This window comes from Temnothorax longispinosus, chromosome 3 (assembly GCF_030848805.1).
Source record: "Temnothorax longispinosus isolate EJ_2023e chromosome 3, Tlon_JGU_v1, whole genome shotgun sequence".
Classification (NCBI taxonomy): Eukaryota; Metazoa; Arthropoda; class Insecta; order Hymenoptera; family Formicidae; genus Temnothorax; species Temnothorax longispinosus.
In genome coordinates this window covers 3806812-3824439 of record NC_092360.1, presented here as the reverse complement: position 1 = coordinate 3824439, position 17628 = coordinate 3806812, and the positions used below count along the sequence as shown (strand labels likewise).

The window sequence follows — 17628 nt, the reverse complement described above, 5'->3', positions numbered from 1 at the left end:
GATTAAACTCACTCTGCATCTCTTTCTAACTGTCCCCCTAGAAAGAGACGAAGAGTGAGTTTAATCGGAGGATCACGTTAATCGGAGACTGTGATATCGGCCCTGTTGTGTCTCGTACATGAATTGAAATAGCCTTTGCTATTTTGGCATTTTCTTTCTATAAACTTTTTGTAGTTGCGGCGTTTAGCGAGATTTATCGCGTGGGGAGGCAAGTACATACAAAGGTGTGATGAACGCGTTTACCGCAGCAACGTATAGCGTACTCTGCTATTACACCGAGGAGTTTTGTTACTCTTTCGCCACATCCCGCAACTATTTGTCAACTAAATGAGAGAGGATATAAAGTATAAAAACACTGACGGAGTCACGAAAAAAATAGCAGTAATGATTGAGAGATTATATATTTATACAATAGAAATAATATTCATCCTATCTGTTTCTCCTGCACGCATGAATTAATTGTACCTGCGCATCGAATAAATTCCATGTTATTTTCCGTTTTTCCCTTATACAATTCATTTCAACTCGATATTTTCCGCTTCTGTGACTCTCCGCAGTCTCCGCGTATTCCGATTCAACGCGGAATATTTGTTTGCGAGTCGCATGTAATTTCCTGTGCGCGAAATGGAAATTTTTAAAATTATCGAATGCGCTCAGCAATGAAGCCGAAACGATTACGTTCATTTGACAGAACACAGCAGGGTGGCGGAATATATGCATGAGATCGTGGAAGAAACCGGGAAAGGACCACGCGGCTCCCACTGCGCCCCGTCAGCTTCCATAAAGAGAACTTATCGGCTGTTCCGGCCGACTAATCATGAAAGATCACGGAGACTTTCGACCGGGTTACCGAAGATCGGGTGATACGGTCGACCGACGATTGTGATCGAGAGACGCCGTTTAGGTCGAAACGAACACGATTCGTCGATCGCTGCAAGTGGAAACCCATCCTCAGCGATGGAATCCCATGTATCGCGTCTGTGAAAAGGAGGGAGGTGTTGTGGCAAATGAGCGTGGAGAATAGCGCAGCACGAATTTGCGCGTCGCATTATTCGACTCGCGCTTCCGCACCGCGATCTATTCCGCGCGTAAGAGCGATCGATCTCCAACACGTGGTATCGATCGCGTAACATGTTCGCCTGCGCAAACGAGTCAAAACGATGGACGAGGGATAATAGGATTCTCCTGAGGTAATTCGTGCTTTGATATTATGAGAGCGGATGGCGAGCCACGCTTTGTTTCTTAAATTCTCGTGTATGAAGACGGAATATATTTTACAATTTTGTTTGCTAACTCTGCTGATTATCGATTTGATCTATCGCTCTTATTCCTCCAATCCATGCGTCATAAATTATTATTAAGTGCTTAAGTGCATATAATCATATCTGGGGCAAATGTGTTATTCAATTTAGTGCTGATGAATCTAAATACCGAAATCAGAAGTATAAATCATGAGATTATTCAATTTGATGATATTATTATTTAAAGATATAATTAACTATGATAAAATATATATATTATTTTTTATTACTAATATAGTAATACAATATTAGTAACATTTAACTAATATATTATAAAATTATTATATTAATTTTTTAATTTGACATTTTTGTATTCGACAGGATATTTAAAATTATCCTGAAAACAATTATTTTATGCTGTTTTGCGAGTCATTTTAATATTTCTCGTCAGAGATATTATTTTCAATATACAAGTCTCGTCTTGATAATATTATGAAATTATGGACACGAGGAAATAAACCGGGATATATACGGACAGGCATTAATGGAACATCTCATGCGTGGTGCATTAATTAAAGAGTGATTATCTTACGGAGCTTTTAATTTGCTCCCATGTATATATATAAAAAAAAAAGAATATCGCCTCGATATTCATTGATAACCCTCGGGTCAAAAGTCCATGAAGTATCTATCACGACTTCGTCGAATTTAACCCTACTCTCTCGTGATTGAAGACTCTCGATCACGAAAGTGTATTTTATTTGCCTCTGTTGCGACCCGTGAATTAACTCCGCGCTATAAATTCTCTCCTATCGACGTTTGTATAAGATAATTTTAGATACTTGTTCTGCACAGGGCAACAGTTGATATGTATAACGATATGAAAGAAAATTCCTTGCTCCAATCTGAAGTGAAACGAAAATGAGGTAGAATGTTGAAGTTTCAGAATTGTAAATAGATATTGCATTTTATTTGTTTAATTTTTGAATGGATTTTATATTATTATAATTTAGAAAATATCAGTTTTAATTACTAAGTTTTTTTGATATTGAGAATTAAAAAGTTACAATAAATTATATTTTAATAAAAATTTTTGTCGCATATTTAATTAATAAATATAATGATATTAATAAAATATAAAAAATATCAGTTTTAATTAGTAAGATATTTGATATTGAGAATTAAAAAGTTGTAAATTATTTTAATAAAAATCTTTGTCATATAGTTAATTAATAAATATAATATTATTAAAACTAAAAAAATATCAGTTGTAATTACTAAGATGCTTGATATTGAGAATTAAAAAGTTACAATTAAATTATTTTAATAAAAAATCTTTGTCACGGATTTTTAAATGAAAAAAATTTCCTTTTAATATTTCGCAGAATAATTGCGAGTCATTTTGTATAAAGGTATACTTCACTACAAAATTTTATTTTATGTAAGAAGAAATAAACTCTTTGTAGAGTCAACGGTTTCTTTTTGTATTTAATAGAGCTGCAAAAGATCTTGAGGAACGTCGCAGTCATTACGAGCCGTCGCTCCATCCAGGAGTTCCTGATGACATCGATCATAGTTTCAAGATCGAAGAAAATGATTTCGTACCTCATTTTCAACGGGTCTCCATATCCGGCGAGGACACTTCCGGAGTGAGTCTCAAACTGTTTTAGCTAATTTATATTTGATTTTTAACGCTTCTCAGGACTATTTTTTTCGAACGATAACTGTATTTGTTATAATTTACTGAATGATGCGATACTTTGAAAATGATTGCATCATTTAACGGATATCTTTATGGCTACAATTTGCCGAATGTGCCATGATTAAATAAAAATTAAGTGATTAAATTTAGAAATGATAAAGATACGAAAAAATGGATTATCTATAAGATATGTCTCGAGAAATAATAATTGTAAGATATCAAATAATCGACACAAGATCGATCTAGTCGAGATGTAACTTCAGCTTTATGGTTTCGCGGATGCTATTATGCACGGATATGTCTCTGGAGATTTTGTGTGAAATGGAAACCTTGAGACTGCGGATTTACGCGAGAAACCTTGGTCGCGCTTGGCTTTGCCCCTTCTCCTTTTATGTTACATCCACATTAAACTATAAGCGATGCCTTTAATCTAGTTTTATTATCGCTATAATAATTTTAATATGAAATATATCAAAATCAGTTTAAGCAGAAATATTTTATTAAAGTTTAAATTAAATTAGATGTACATATTTGATGTTACCTTATTATAAAGATTTTTATGTCATAATAGATAATGAATGTTTTATAATCAACAGGAAAATTATTAAAATATTGTTAAATATTTAAAATAAAATAAAAAGTAAAATCTGTGCGAAAAATGTCAAGCAGCACCATTCATACTTGTTCTGTTCCATGTCGGAAGGTGTCATGATAAGTGTCATAAAAATAAAATTTATTTTATATGCACTTTTTTATTTATTTTTAATAAGTTTAATGAAAACATTTTGATTATAAAGTCTAATTAAGTAAGTCTAATCAAGTTCTGAAAACGGCAGTAGAAGCTGCAGGAGTGCATTATCAAGTTTGTTGCGACGGCACTTTTCGATATGAAAAGTGAGCGGCGCAAACGACTAATTTGAACGAAGTAATTTGAAAAATTACTTCGTTGCTCCGATTAATTTTATATTACCGTGCTTTATCTATAAAAATTATACATAGGTACCTCTGGAAGATCTTCAAAGGGCCTCCAAGATGCTGGTGCAAGCGTTGGCGATGCGCGAGAAATACATGAACAACTCCAAACAGAGCTTCCCCACTATTCCTTCTAGGTTCTTGCGCAGTATCGATAAAAGACCACTCACCACAGACGACGAAGTTCACCACGATGATCGCAAGGCCATCGAAGGTAGCTATCGTTGATTGAGAAACAGCTCGTGTCTCAAAGTTGTATGTTGAAAATCCAATCCGATGTTCCATACCTATACCACACGTATCTCCCGACGTCCCTTCCTCGTGCCGTTGTCTACCAAGAAAACATGTGATTGTAATCTTTATAAAAATTCCAGTGCAATTAACATTAACGTTTTAACGCTTCAAGCGCCGATGGCAATAACGACGTCAAACTACCGTTCGTGTGTTGTGTAATTTTTTTTTTAAATTTCTTTTTCGTCGGGCGCAGCGATGCGTATATAATCACGCGACTCCTCGTGCGGAGCTTCATACAAAGCACAGCTTTAGTTTAGTGTGCCAAGCACTATACATTCTTAGCGTATGAGTTAATGAAGAGTATACGATGCCAGTTTTATTACATATTTTCTAAGGAAAAGAGCTGCTGGATATTGTGAAAGAAATCGGGGGCACTCAATCCGACGCGGACATCGACGCGCTGATCAAAGACGTCTCTCGGACAGGTCTTCCTAATACCTATTAAATATCCTTACCTCGAATTTCCTGTTGCACGCTGTTTTGAGTCACTAGCTGCTGCTTAACCATCATAGAGTCTTTTTACCATATGCGATATAGTTATTATTTCTGAATTAATAAATTAAACAGCGCTGCGGCAACAGACAGTTGGCGCGCTAAATGATGCCTCGCTAATCGCGCGCCTTAATCAATTATCAACAGATCACCCGGTACATGCACCTGCTTCCCGGGGCGATCCGTGGGAATGCGAATTTCCACCGACAAAGAATTACAAGATCGTACCGGTCAACGGCGTGTTCAACCTGTTCGCCAATGAGGAGGACCTGGCTAACGGCAAGCCGGTCCCGTATTCGTATCCGGACCTGGCGGCCTTCGTCCAGGACATGAACCTTCTGTGCGCCATGATCGCCGATGGGCCCTTGAAATCCTTCTGTTACCGAAGATTGAGTTATCTCTCCTCCAAGTATCAGTTACATGTGCTGCTGAACGAGCTCAGAGAGCTGGCGAGTCAGAAGGCCGTGCCGCACCGGGATTTCTATAACATCAGGAAGGTCTGTATACGCAAACAATTCAAGTTTGCAAGTGTATTGGGACCGTAATTTGTAAGATCAATATTTATTGTAAAGTTAGAAACAGGATAATGCAATTTCAAAGCAGGAAATTAAAGAAGATTTTTGATTTCTTTTGTAGTGTTATTTCAAATTAAGAATGTATAGTGTTGATGATATAATTGATGATGTATAGTATTATTTCAAATTTTCTTTCTGCTTATACATCAACGACGCGTGTGATTGCGCTATTATATGATTGAATTCACCACAGGTCGATACTCACATACATGCGGCTTCATGCATGAATCAAAAGCACCTGCTTAGATTCATCAAGAAAACGTTGAAGAATCACGCCGATGAAGTGGTCACTTGTTCCAAAACCGGTGAGACCATGACACTCCGCGAAGTTTTTCAATCCATGAATCTAACGACTTACGATCTGAGCGTCGACATGTTGGACGTGCATGCAGTAAGTATTCTTCCGAATGATGTTTACATTAAGATATCGAGGAAGTCCTTCAAAAAATATTTACACGTTATTTTCCCTTTTCTTCGTAGGACAGAAACACGTTTCACAGATTCGACAAGTTCAACGCGAAGTACAATCCTATCGGTGAAAGTCGTTTGCGCGAAGTTTTTCTCAAGACGGATAACTATCTGAACGGTTCATATTTTGCGCGTATAATCAAGGAGGTCGCAAGCGACCTCGAGGAGTCCAAATATCAGAACGCGGAGCTGCGTCTTTCGATTTATGGCAAGAATCCAGAAGAATGGGATAAACTAGCTAAGTGGGCGATTCAGGGTGACGTGTATTCGGACAACGTACGCTGGCTCATACAGATTCCTAGATTATAGTAAGTCTGTTATATGGTATACGCGCGGCACTTAAGTTTGACGGATTTCTCATTGCTCGCATTTTGTATATAGCGATATCTTTAAGCTGAACAAACTCATGACGAACTTCCAAGAGATTATTAACAACATCTTCCTGCCGCTCTTCGAAGTAACCAACGATCCCAATTCTCATCCGGAGCTGCATAAATTTCTCCAATACGTATGTTTTTCTATTTTATATTATTCTTCTAATTCGATCATTTCTGTTACTGTTTGTATTGTACTTTTCTAAATGCATTCGCTATATTATTGTCATAGGTAATAGGTTTCGATTCCGTGGACGATGAAAGTAAGCCTGAAAATCCTCTCTTCGATAAAGACGTTTGTCCACCCGCTGAATGGGACGACATAGAGAATCCGCCATACGGATATTACCAATACTACACTTATGCAAATATGACGGTCCTCAATCAATTTAGAGCGTACGTTGATTATCAAGTTTTCAAAATTCTATTTTGAGTAATTATCTCATTACATTCGAGACGTGAAATCTTTTATTTTTATAGAGAACAAGGCTTCAATACATTTGTCCTGAGACCTCACTGCGGCGAGGCAGGACCCATTCAACATCTTGTGTGTGGATACATGATGGCGGAGAATATTTCACATGGCCTACTGCTCAGAAAAGTTCCCGTGCTCCAATATTTGTATTACCTTACGCAAATCGGCATCGCGATGTCGCCGCTCAGTAACAACTCGCTTTTCCTGAACTATCACCGTAATCCACTTCCAGAATACCTTGCTAGAGGGCTATGTGTAAGCTTGTCCACGGACGATCCTCTTCAGTTTCATTTTACCAAGGTAAATAAGAAATACTATATACTGTAGACAATACAATAATCTTTTTTGTAATTTGTAAAACTCGCTAATATATAAAAATTATTATTGCTATATATAATTTCATGGTTCATATATTGATATGATATAATGTATTAATTATAGGAACCCCTGATGGAAGAATATAGTATTGCTGCGCAAGTGTGGAAACTCAGTTCGTGTGACATGTGTGAGCTAGCACGCAATTCCGTTATTATGAGTGGCTTTCCGCATAAGGTGAGTAATTATATCAGTCTTCCGTGTACATAAAGAGCAACCAAGAGATCGGATTAACACTTCTTCGAGCGTTCTACGAGTTTGTCTTCTTATAGTGATAACGCATCTCTCGATTCCGTACACTTGCTTGATGCATGGCCGTGACGGAATGTCATGTGATTTAATTGTTTTTCATTTTGCAGAGTAAGCAGTACTGGTTAGGACCTAACTATACGAAGGAAGGAGTCGCTGGTAACGATATCACTCGAACCAACGTACCAGACATACGAGTGGCCTACCGATATGAAACCTTGGTTGACGAACTGTCCAATATCTTCAAGGTCGTGGAGAAACCCGAGTCACTTCTTTTTAACACAACATTTTGTTAATAACCAATTATTTGATTCTCAAAATCGATGGGTTGATTAACGTGAAATGATGTTCAACTCAAAGATCGACAAATTATGATTATACATATTCGATTTATTCTTGTGATTCCTGATCTTTTAGAACTTTACAGAATGTTTTTTTCAACATTACGAATTCACAAGCAAATTATTTTTTTCTTTTTTACATAATTATCAATCTTTTCCCCTTGACACATCAAGAATATAATTCGAGGATAAAACTTGAACAACATTGATCAAATGTTTTAGATGAAGTACATACAATATCAAAAATGATATTAAATATGTATTTTATATCAGACTTTCCACATGTGCTTGAGATCTGTATCGCATGACATGAAGGAGTGATTATAGATAAATAAAGGGCCAGGTGCGATTTCGTTAGGTCATTACAATTTTGTACTAAATTATGGAATCAGTTTCTAAATTGAGATTTCATAATTTAGTATAAAAATCTATTTGTTAGTGAGACAAAGTGTGTGTGAATTTCATGTATGTATATTTTATGTACGTTCATTGTCTTGCATCTTTTATTTTTAAGACTTTAATCGCAAGAATAAATCAGAAATTATACATATACGTTGACCAATTTAATAGTAGTTGTAAGAAGATATTTCTTCTATCGTTTATGCAACGTTTATAATACACATTAGTATACGTATTGTAATATGAAACTAGATTAGAGCCGAATATTATATTCATTTACCTTAACGTTAAACTCGTGGTAAAATAAATCCGTTTTTCATATCTCGGCTGTGCACGGCGACAGCGGCGTACTCCTTTCTTGGGTTTTAGCTTTATTTTCTTACATTTTTGTACATTTATATCATAATCGAGTATGATGTTTGTTTCGACGAGCATTCAAATAGCTGGCTCGTATGCGGATAGTTAACTCGTGCCATTGTACATCCTTCTTTCGACAAATAGATAATGTAAATAGGAAATTAGTTTAATTAGATGTAATTAAGATCTTTTACGAGCTGTACATGCGTGCCAAGGTATAACGCGGCGATATAAACGTTCGTTTCTCATTATTTTAACGTCGTGACTCTTTACCGTTTTTTGCGTCTACCATTTTCCGAGAGAACTTTCCGAACAACGAGCCTAAGGGATTTAAATTAAGCGATATATGATCATCTATAACACTCGAACACTGTGCCCTGATATCGAATTTAAATTGAATTGTTGCTAGATAGAAAGATATATATTTATTGTAAAAAAATATATACTATACAACGGAAATATACTTGCATCGTTAAAATCGAACTTGCGAAGTCATTGATTGAACTAACCAATAGCCTAATTTATTTGCGTTTAACAAATCTGATCCATCAGGTACTTAGTGATCGAAAGAGAGAATACAATCCTTTTTATTAATTGAACTATGAAAATATAATTGAGGTAGAAAGATTTCGAAAACGCATTCGCTATTATTTTACAAAAGCATATATTATACAAAACAATGGACGGGCATCATTTTCCACGTCATATCTATCCGAGAATCTCTTTTATCCTTCCGTACGTATCGAAATAACACAATCACTATAAAATGCCTTAAACAATTCATAGTTACATAATCGATAGAAATAAAAGATAATTATTTGCCTGTCTTATTTTTAAAGTTAATGCACCTATTCCGTTTTTTTCGTCTTAGGTTTCGTCTGTTGTAAGCTTTGCGTAATCTTTGGTATCACTTCCGTAAAAATAACTGTACCTATGAAGACTAGTAACGTACCAGTCCAATGATATATAGTAAACGGGTTTTTGAAATAGATTATAGAGAATAACAACGACAGGAACTTTCGCAATGTTATTACCAGAGTAACCGTAAGGGAGTTGCACTCCGTAGTTAATACGAATACAGAGCTGATGCACATATATCTGAAAGTACAGTTAAGGAGAATACGGTTCGGAGGTGCGATAGTACATACGTACAGATGTCCTGATATTATGTGTGTGCGCGCGCGCGTGTTTGTACGAAAGTATTATGACATAGCTATATTTAGAAAAGGATACTGCGTCAGAATGTTTCCAATTAAATATGCGATTAACGATGGGATATGTACACCGATCACAGGCAACCTCAGTGGCTCAGATGCGAGCGCAAAGTTCCAGTGATCATAAATATTAGGCGCTAGCATTAGGAAGAATGGCAACGGTAACAGATGCTGTAAAGAATTTCTCAATTATATCGTTGAATTATGACACTGGCATTTAACGAGAAGAAATGAGGAAAGACTTACTGTATAATACAAAGCTTCTCGCGCGTTTTTACCGTACCGGCTGTGCAGTACTTCCTGATAAATACCCATTCTAGCGGAAACGAATAGGGCGATCGTGAGCAGAGATATGCCCAAGATCCACCAGAAGAAGTCGTCCCACGGCGTCGTAGCTACTTGCTCCACATTTTTCTGCTGCAAAGACTTGATCTCCTTGCCGCTAACGATTGTGCAGAGCGCTATTCCCACGGTGATCATAAATACTGATAAATATTTGCTAAACGTATACTTCTTGTTTAAAATAATAATACCCATAATCATATTGGCTATTAGAGAACCCTGAAACGATACAACGTACAGTATACCTGCAGCAAAGCCTGCGATTTATCTTCTATCAGAAATGAATCTATGGGTTACTTACAGCTCTAAATATCATGTGCAGTGGCATAGGAATATTAAAGTCAAACGCATAATTATTGCATACGTTGGCAATAAAAAACATTGTGACTAAAATAAAGTAATCCTTTATGCCTACGTTTGGTTTGACGGTGCCGCATTTGGACGTAAACAGAAATCCCTCGACTGCTATGAAGAGAAACTGCGAGAACGTGATGAGATTTCCACTGCCAGGATCATCCCTGAAAAACCGGGAGCGATGGAGAACAAAAATCATATCCATTTCTTATTTTCATTTCGCAACAATTATCTTATCATAACGACGCTCATTGCAGCAGTCAGCAGACGTTTTTTTTTTTTTTTTTAATAAATTATCACGAGCGGCGGACAAATGCTTCATCTTTAAGTAAGCCGCACGAAAGTACAGACGTTAAGGTACGAATAAAGCGATAAAACGTGTCTTAAAAATTCTTAATGGACAGCGTGCAGCGCGCATTGTTATGTAACGCAGCAGGTTGGCCCAGTCATCGATACCCACTTGACCAGCAGTTCCAGAAACACGACGTTGGTGCAGCAGCCGAGGAAGACGCAGCACACCGCGATAGCCGCCCGCATCGTGCTTTAAATCCTTCTCCTCTTTCTTTCTCCCGCGTCGATCAATCTCGGAGCCTCGCGGTCTAACCTACAAACCCTTGCGTGTCGGTTCTCCAACGCGCGTCACGCGATCCATCGGCGCACTGCCCGCCCGGACTGCCTGGCGCCCGGCGGCCGTGTTCCGCGAGTTATCAGCGATGCAATAACGCGATGTATTATGTATTAAAACTACGCGCGCACACATATATACCACGTGGGCACGTGCACACACACATACATATATCGGACGTCGTAAAATTCCATCTGACGCGTCAAGGTCAAGCTGCGTTAACATGCGTCAATTTTTGGCGCGCTCGGAGCGTGCGCGTCGCGTCTAGGTATTTAAATCCTGGACTGTCATTCGATATGTTTTTTTTTCATTTGAAAAGTATTTATAAGATTTTTATTCGGAAATGATAACGCATTTCTTTGAAACTTCTGTTTCTTCGGTGCGGTCATGTTGGATTGTAAGTAGCAACGAGAAATTATTTTCTTGCCTTCTCGCATTCTTGAATTTTTAATTATTAATTAACAAATAACCCTAGGTGTAGATTAATCATATTTTATACATATAATATATAAATATATGTAATATAATATAAAAAGTATTGTATTGTATATATACATAAATTGTAGCCGTGCGCGGGGCGCGCACCCCCTACCGAATGGCAACCCGGCCACCACACTAGCCAGCCGTGTCACGAGTGAGCACACTTTTTCGATAATCTCGATAGCACAGATAGCATTCGGTCGCAAGCTCGCATAGATTTATAGAGGTTGCCAGCAATCTGTGGCAGTAACTATACATATACGGCAGTAATCACGCCAGCAACCACGCACACGCCAAAAGTACGTCTGCACTCACGCACGTATTGCATTTACATTGTTGAGTAGGGAATTATAACTAATATATGTAAGTGTTACTTGGTGTTTGCTGGATTAGAATCGAGAACCCCTGACACATTCCACGACAAAATTTTACCCAGTTTCTTTTGAAGCTGCTTATTATATATACAGTTCCAAATATTCTCTTGTTATCGGGACTGTCATCACATTAGCCCCTTCCCCCTCTGTAAATAGGAATTAAGTTCTTTGACTTAACATAGAACCGACAATCGCACCGCTCACGGTCACAGTGTCATAGCGACGTTGACTCGTAATCGAAGCCTTTGAAAAGTGCGTTCGACTCGTACCATACACCTAACACGTGTGGCTGCGAGACAGGTGTCTGCAACGTCCTTCCATACCTCACTCCTTGTTGCCTTTCCACCGTTTCCCATACAACCCATAAAAATTCCAGGAATCCCATAGAAATCCCGGGAAACCCATACAAATTCCGAGGTTTGGACGTAACACTTGCGTCCATGCCATGCGTACCTGCAGCTACGCACGTAGACCGCAAAAAAAAGCAAATTTTTTTTATTTTTACACGGAGTCTTTCTCCACTGCGAAGAAACCTAGGCCGGTATTCATAGTCGGATCTTATATTTAAGATCGTCTTAAGTCTAGTCAAAGGCCGTCTTAAGACTCCGTTCAGCCAATGAAATGACCGTATTAGCAACTTAAGACATTACTTAAGACGGTCTTGAAATAAGATCCGACTATGAATACCGGCCTATCTCTGTGCATCCAACGACCCCACATAGATGTATGTGTGATAAATGTTTAGGCTTCCCGTTTTGATAAAACAATACACTTACTCGATTCCACTTTTGTGTACACTGAGAAAAAAAATATTTAGAAAATATAAAAAAAATCTGACTTTTAATTAATACTCAGAATTTTGAATTAGTTGAAGGAAAACGGATGCACGATCGATTATCCCTCGCCGATCGTCTACTCATTGTCAGTCTACTGCAATGGTCACAAATGAGCGTTGTTAAAATAAATGCATTGCGAAATAAACGCACGTTTTACACACGTGTTATCTACATTACACCAGCCATTATGTGGATAACAACAATTATCCCATAATGACACACAGTTAACCGTCGTTAATTTTTAGCGCAATATAGTGCACATTATTGTTTTAATTTAGTATTATTACATGTTATCATACGCTTATGTATAATTATTTATCCATACATGTTAATTATTAAATAGTTGAATTGCAAAATTTAAATTTATCAATCGTGTTACATGTATCGCGATATATATTAAAATATTGCATCATAGATTACAAAATTTCTTTGTCTAAACTTAATTTCAATAATTTAAATAATAACGATTTAATTAATTAATTAAATGTTGCTGATTTTATTGTAGATACTGCAATGGGCTATAAACTTAACGCACAAAAGAACTACAATGATGAATACGTTAAAGCTGTGGACAGGTAAATTCGCGATTCTTCTGAAATTGCTTTTATTTTTGACGTTTTTGACATTTTTATACAATATATAATACCATTGTACATATATACGTCGAATTTATTTAAAAAAAAATATTTGTTTCCACTTTCCAGAGTCGCATCCATTGTACAGATGCGATTCACAAACGTGTGGATCTCGTCGGATTCAATTTTTAAACTGACCACAGCAGGCAAGGAGCACGACCACTTAATTCGTGTAATCCAGAAATTAGTCGACAAGGTAATTTTTTCTGGAGCGTGTCGTGATCGAGCGTGGCAAGATACTCTCGGTGGGTTGCCATTACCGCCGAGAGGTGACGATCGTATAAAAACCGACCGGTCTTCGGTCGGATTTGAACTCGGGTCTTAGGCTCGCTAGACTAGCGCACTTGTCTCTGCGCCACGATCGCCACGAGACGAAATAATAATTATCCCATAGTTACTCCCAGTCTCGTCAGAGATCATTGCTTATCGCAGAGTGATGTCCTTGCCAAAATAATAAACGGAGATTAACGCAATCGCAGTCGTTTGCAATCTCATTGCTATTTCGTGTATGAATCAAAATCAGTCACTGATTCTAAATTTCGATTTGAATCAATTTATTTCAATTTCAAATTTAGACAGCACATCCATGTATGAAAAAAAAGAGAAAGATCTTTTTTTTTCTTTAATAAAAATTACTTAATTTAAATAAAAATATTTAATTCTAAATAAATATGTGTATTATACATTAAGTAAATAAGCTATTGGCAGCCACCTAAATAAATTTTTTTTTATCTAAATATTTTTTTTTCAGTGTATGTATTATAACAAAAAATGGTATCAAATAAGTATATTTTTTTGTTGAAATTAAAAATAAAAGGGTAGTGTCTAATTGTAAGATAAACATGTACCGAAGATGTTAATGTTATTGTTTATAATTTATATTATCGAGCATAGTAATTTTGACGTATAAAAAATATTATCTGTCATTGTAGTATATAAATAAACAAAACAATTTCAGTCGCCAGCAAATAATTCAAAATAAGTCGGTTTATTTCGACCCAACTGGCCAATTGATACAGGAATTGCACGACGTTTCGACCGAATTCCGGTCCTTATCGAGTGCCTTTGTTCGAGTTACACCGATCCGCATAACAAAATTAATTGCATCGTTGATGTGGTGTCCTGACTACATCAAGATAAACGCAAAGCTAAACACAAGAGAAAGAATTTATACATTTAACAATAGAAAAACTTTACAAAATTATTACAATATCACGATAGTCAAAAACAATAAAATCAATTAACATCATAAAATTAATTAAAGCTTACAATTCTTATGCGTTCCAAGACAAACGGTGATACATGAGATTAAAACATATAATTCGTTTCTGACATATAATTCCATTCAAGAAGTTTTTAGTTTTTACTGACGATCGTCGATCGACTTCGCTAATAATATCTACAACTATCATATGGAAAAGCGTTGATGGATTTATAGTTGGGATTCCTCTCTTCTCTCTATGCCCTGTAAACGAACCCCCGTGAAACTTCAACATTATATACATTATATTGTTGTGCCTTTGGTTCTGCGATTCGGTCGCTGTTGCATCAGACTTTTATAATATATAAAATAATATTAAAATGGAGACATTTGATTTTTATATAATTTTAATAAATAATAAAATAATAAAATTTCTCTGCCCCCTTCATTCAGTCATTTGTTATTCTCAACTTACAACACGATCAAGATTACGAAAATGCACACTTGGTGCATGACAGTGTAAGATATTGTTCTTTTGCTATGATGGCAATTGTAATAACCGTTATTTTTATTAAATTATTAATATATTTATCAATAAAATTATTTCTTATATATATTTTATCTAAAGAAACGTCAATATATTATGAAATAAAAATAGTATTCCATATAAAATTCAATTTTCTCACATAAAAATCCAATATTTAATAATTCTTTTCAAATATTCAGAAATTCTTTTCTACAACCCTCGAAACTGAGCATCTGAAATAGAATAGAAGAATTTGAAGATCTTTAGTGGTGTGGGAAAAGATCGCGTTCTATCATTCGCGCGGGGTGATTTTGAGACGAAGTCCGTTTGCGTTGACCAACACCAATTCGGATATAAGGCGCAACTGGTCCTCCCTATCGAAAGCCTCCACGCGGTAGGCTTTCAGCACGTTCAAGACGGCTACTTTAATAACTAGCGTGGCGAACTTCCAGCCAATGCAATTGCGCGAGCCGGCGCTGAATGGGATGAAGGCGTAAGGGGGTAACTTGAGGCCGTCGGATAAGAATCGTTCCGGACGATAAATCTCTGGCTCCGGGAAGTGACGGGCGTCGCGATGCAGCAAATAGGAGTTGATAAGAACTGTCGAGCCTGATGGGATTTGATTGCCAACTAAAAATGAAGAAACCTCATATAAATTGAAATTTTCCGTGCGTTATGCGATTGCAATAGTTACACAGTAAAAAATAAAATGTTAATCGTAACATTTTTCAAATGTCCCAGAAAGTCCACTCTAAATTTTATGTTAAAATAACTCATTCATCGTGTGTTACTTGTTGACAAATTAGAAATGTTAATTTATTGACACTATATTTTACATTTATATGTGTTCTTTTAACTTTAAGTATAATGTAAAAATAACTTGTACAAAATGTTGATATAACACTTTGCTTCGTCTGATTTAATGTAACTCTTACGAAATGTATATTATACATTTTATTTTGAGTTATATTAACACATATTTTAATAAATTTGATTATTTATATGTCAAAGTTTACGATTATTTGAAAATTTACTTTAACTTTTGTTTATGTTAAAATAACTTTAAGACGTGTTGATTTTTTGAAATAATTATGTTAAAAGAACTCAAAATAATATTCAATTTCTAAATGACATACATAAAGTGTTAGTTATCACGTTGACATAAATATAACACATGAAAATGTTACGAAAATAATAACATAGCTGTTGTATGTTAATTTTACATTGAAATAATAGTCAAATCTTGGTAACACAAGAAAATTTTAACATTTGGACGCACGATTTTTTACTGTGTATTTATTGGATTTTAATGTCTGTCATCCGACAGTTATATTAAAACAGCGCTCTACTAATATTGATTGATCTATATGATATATTTAAATATATTATATCGATTATCATGTAATAGTGTAACGCACTGATATAACATTTCAGAAATTGAAGATAATGAGAGATATTTACTTATTTCAATCGGTTTATAAATTTGCCTCGCTATAAGCGGAACCACCGGATACAATCTCCACTGTTCCTTGATACAGGCATCCAACCACGTTAATTTGTGTATATTTTCCAAGGTAATCTCGTCATTGCCCAGCACGTCGTTGTATTCGTCCACAATTTTTTCCTGAAGAAAAAACAAGGAGATGTTGATGTTAAATTAATATTAAAAGTATAAAAAGAAGAAATAACGTTCAATTAACTTTTCAACACTTGAAATTGATTTTACAATTTAGGAAATACATCTAATGCGCATGAGATACAAAAATCTTTTTCAAGTGTGTCAAAAATATATCGAAAGATGTTAGCGAAAACGGTGCGATATGAAAGGACGTACTTGATATTCGGGATGTCGTCCTAATACGTAAAGTGTCCAGGATATGCTGGTGGCCATCGTGTCGTGTCCAGCGTACATAAAAGTATTCACTTCTTCGCGAATGTCCTCGTCTGAAAGGACGGTGCCGCTATCCGATATCTCCAACAGCAAATCCAGGAGAGCTCGTCTCTTCTTCGTCGCATCGTTGTAGTTATTATCACATTTGAATTTCCATTGAGCCTTTCTTTCGACGATTACCTGCAGATTATACATGTTTTCTAGATATTCTTCGTACTTTACAGATTCGCAAGTGGGATGTCGAGAGCAAACAAGTATTGTGAGTCAGCTTTCTTATCTTTCCGTACTCTTATACAATTTTCCGATTTAGAACGTATGCTCGAAAAAGTCTAAGACTGAATTTACTGTAGAAGAAAGTCAGAGATATAAAGTGACATTTTCTTTATATAACACATGATAAGACGCCGCGTAGAGCAATCGCGCTAAAAAAAGAAAAAAGATATTTCTCTTTTTTTTTTCATACACGAATGTGCTGTCTAAATTTGAAATTGAAATAAATTGATTCAAATCGAAATTTAGAATCAGTACGTGATTGACTTTGATTCATACACAAAATAGCAATGAGATTGCAAACGACTGCGATTGCGTTAATCTCCGTTTATTATTTTGGCAAGGACATCACTCTGCGATAAGCAATGATCTCTGACGAGACTGAAGTAACTATTGAAGATAACCAGAAGGCTTTATCTGTCCGGACTCATTTAACTTGAGATAATTATTATTTTGCCTCGTGGCGATCGTGGCGCAGAGACAAGTGCGCTGGTCTAGTGAGCCTGAGACCCGAGTTCAAATCCGACCGAAGACCGGTCGGTTTTTATACGATCGTCACCTCTCGG

At 36.2% G+C, this 17628-nt stretch overlaps 3 protein-coding genes and 1 long non-coding RNA gene across 14 annotated transcripts in view; 2 read left to right on the top strand and 2 right to left on the bottom strand.

The window, feature by feature from the left end:
• Positions 1-8797, top strand: part of Ampdeam (AMP deaminase) — a 32802-nt gene extending 24005 nt beyond the window's left edge. For 7 of the 10 annotated variants that reach the window (XM_071773198.1, XM_071773199.1, XM_071773195.1 and 4 more), the window contains exons 4-14: positions 2737-2890; positions 3943-4129; positions 4545-4634; positions 4849-5198; positions 5470-5667; positions 5757-6052; positions 6126-6252; positions 6351-6514; positions 6599-6893; positions 7035-7145; positions 7328-8797. In XM_071773198.1, the coding sequence (XP_071629299.1) occupies positions 2737-2890; positions 3943-4129; positions 4545-4634; positions 4849-5198; positions 5470-5667; positions 5757-6052; positions 6126-6252; positions 6351-6514; positions 6599-6893; positions 7035-7145; positions 7328-7513 (2158 nt within the window). In that variant the 3' untranslated portion in view covers positions 7514-8797. Of the gene's footprint in view, positions 1-85; positions 382-691; positions 1191-2736; positions 2891-3942; positions 4130-4544; positions 4635-4848; positions 5199-5469; positions 5668-5756; positions 6053-6125; positions 6253-6350; positions 6515-6598; positions 6894-7034; positions 7146-7327 lie in introns of those variants that run through there. The other 3 variants (XM_071773204.1, XM_071773205.1, XM_071773203.1) reach the window with 3 other exon arrangements.
• Positions 8798-8961: 164 nt separating this feature from the next.
• On the bottom strand, positions 8962-10906 carry Efr (ER GDP-fucose transporter). The gene is made up of 5 exons (XM_071773208.1): positions 10685-10906; positions 10172-10388; positions 9775-10089; positions 9548-9699; positions 8962-9412 (listed from the first exon to the last, which is right to left on the bottom strand). Exons 1-5 carry the CDS (start codon positions 10759-10761, stop codon positions 9163-9165), a joined length of 1011 nt encoding a protein of 336 aa, XP_071629309.1. The 5' UTR covers positions 10762-10906; the 3' UTR covers positions 8962-9162.
• A 235-nt stretch (positions 10907-11141) lies between these two features.
• Positions 11142-13299, top strand: LOC139809929 (uncharacterized). Of its 2 annotated transcripts, XR_011731215.1 has the most exons (3): positions 11232-11246; positions 11416-13114; positions 13244-13299. It is a non-coding gene; the product is annotated as an uncharacterized lncRNA (long non-coding RNA). The 2 variants fall into 2 exon arrangements; XR_011731214.1 differs by having other exon boundaries at positions 11142-13114.
• An 844-nt stretch (positions 13300-14143) lies between these two features.
• Positions 14144-17003, bottom strand: LOC139809926 (cytochrome P450 4c3). The gene is made up of 3 exons (XM_071773216.1): positions 16736-17003; positions 16363-16525; positions 14144-15531 (listed from the first exon to the last, which is right to left on the bottom strand). The coding sequence occupies exons 1-3, from the start codon at positions 16985-16987 to the stop codon at positions 15194-15196; spliced, it is 753 nt and encodes a 250-aa protein (XP_071629317.1). The 5' UTR covers positions 16988-17003; the 3' UTR covers positions 14144-15193.
• Between the last annotated feature and the right edge of the window lie 625 nt (positions 17004-17628).

Bases quoted from the DNA above. Each gene is read 5' to 3' on its own strand.
- Efr (XM_071773208.1), bottom strand. From the start codon at position 10,761: ATGCGGGCGGCTATCGCGGTGTGCTGCGTCTTCCTCGGCTGCTGCACC. The intron at 9,700-9,774 runs GTAAGTCTTTCC...AATTCTTTACAG, and splicing joins GAGAAGCTTTGTATTATACA to CATCTGTTACCGTTGCCATT. The intron at 9,413-9,547 runs GTATCCTTTTCT...CTGTACTTTCAG, and splicing joins ATTGGAAACATTCTGACGCA to ATATATGTGCATCAGCTCTG.
- LOC139809926 (XM_071773216.1), bottom strand. From the start codon at position 16,987: ATGTATAATCTGCAGGTAATCGTCGAAAGAAAGGCTCAATGGAAATTC. The intron at 16,526-16,735 runs GTACGTCCTTTC...TTTTTTCTTCAG, and splicing joins GACGACATCCCGAATATCAA to GAAAAAATTGTGGACGAATA. The intron at 15,532-16,362 runs GTAAATATCTCT...CTTCATTTTTAG, and splicing joins TTATAAACCGATTGAAATAA to TTGGCAATCAAATCCCATCA.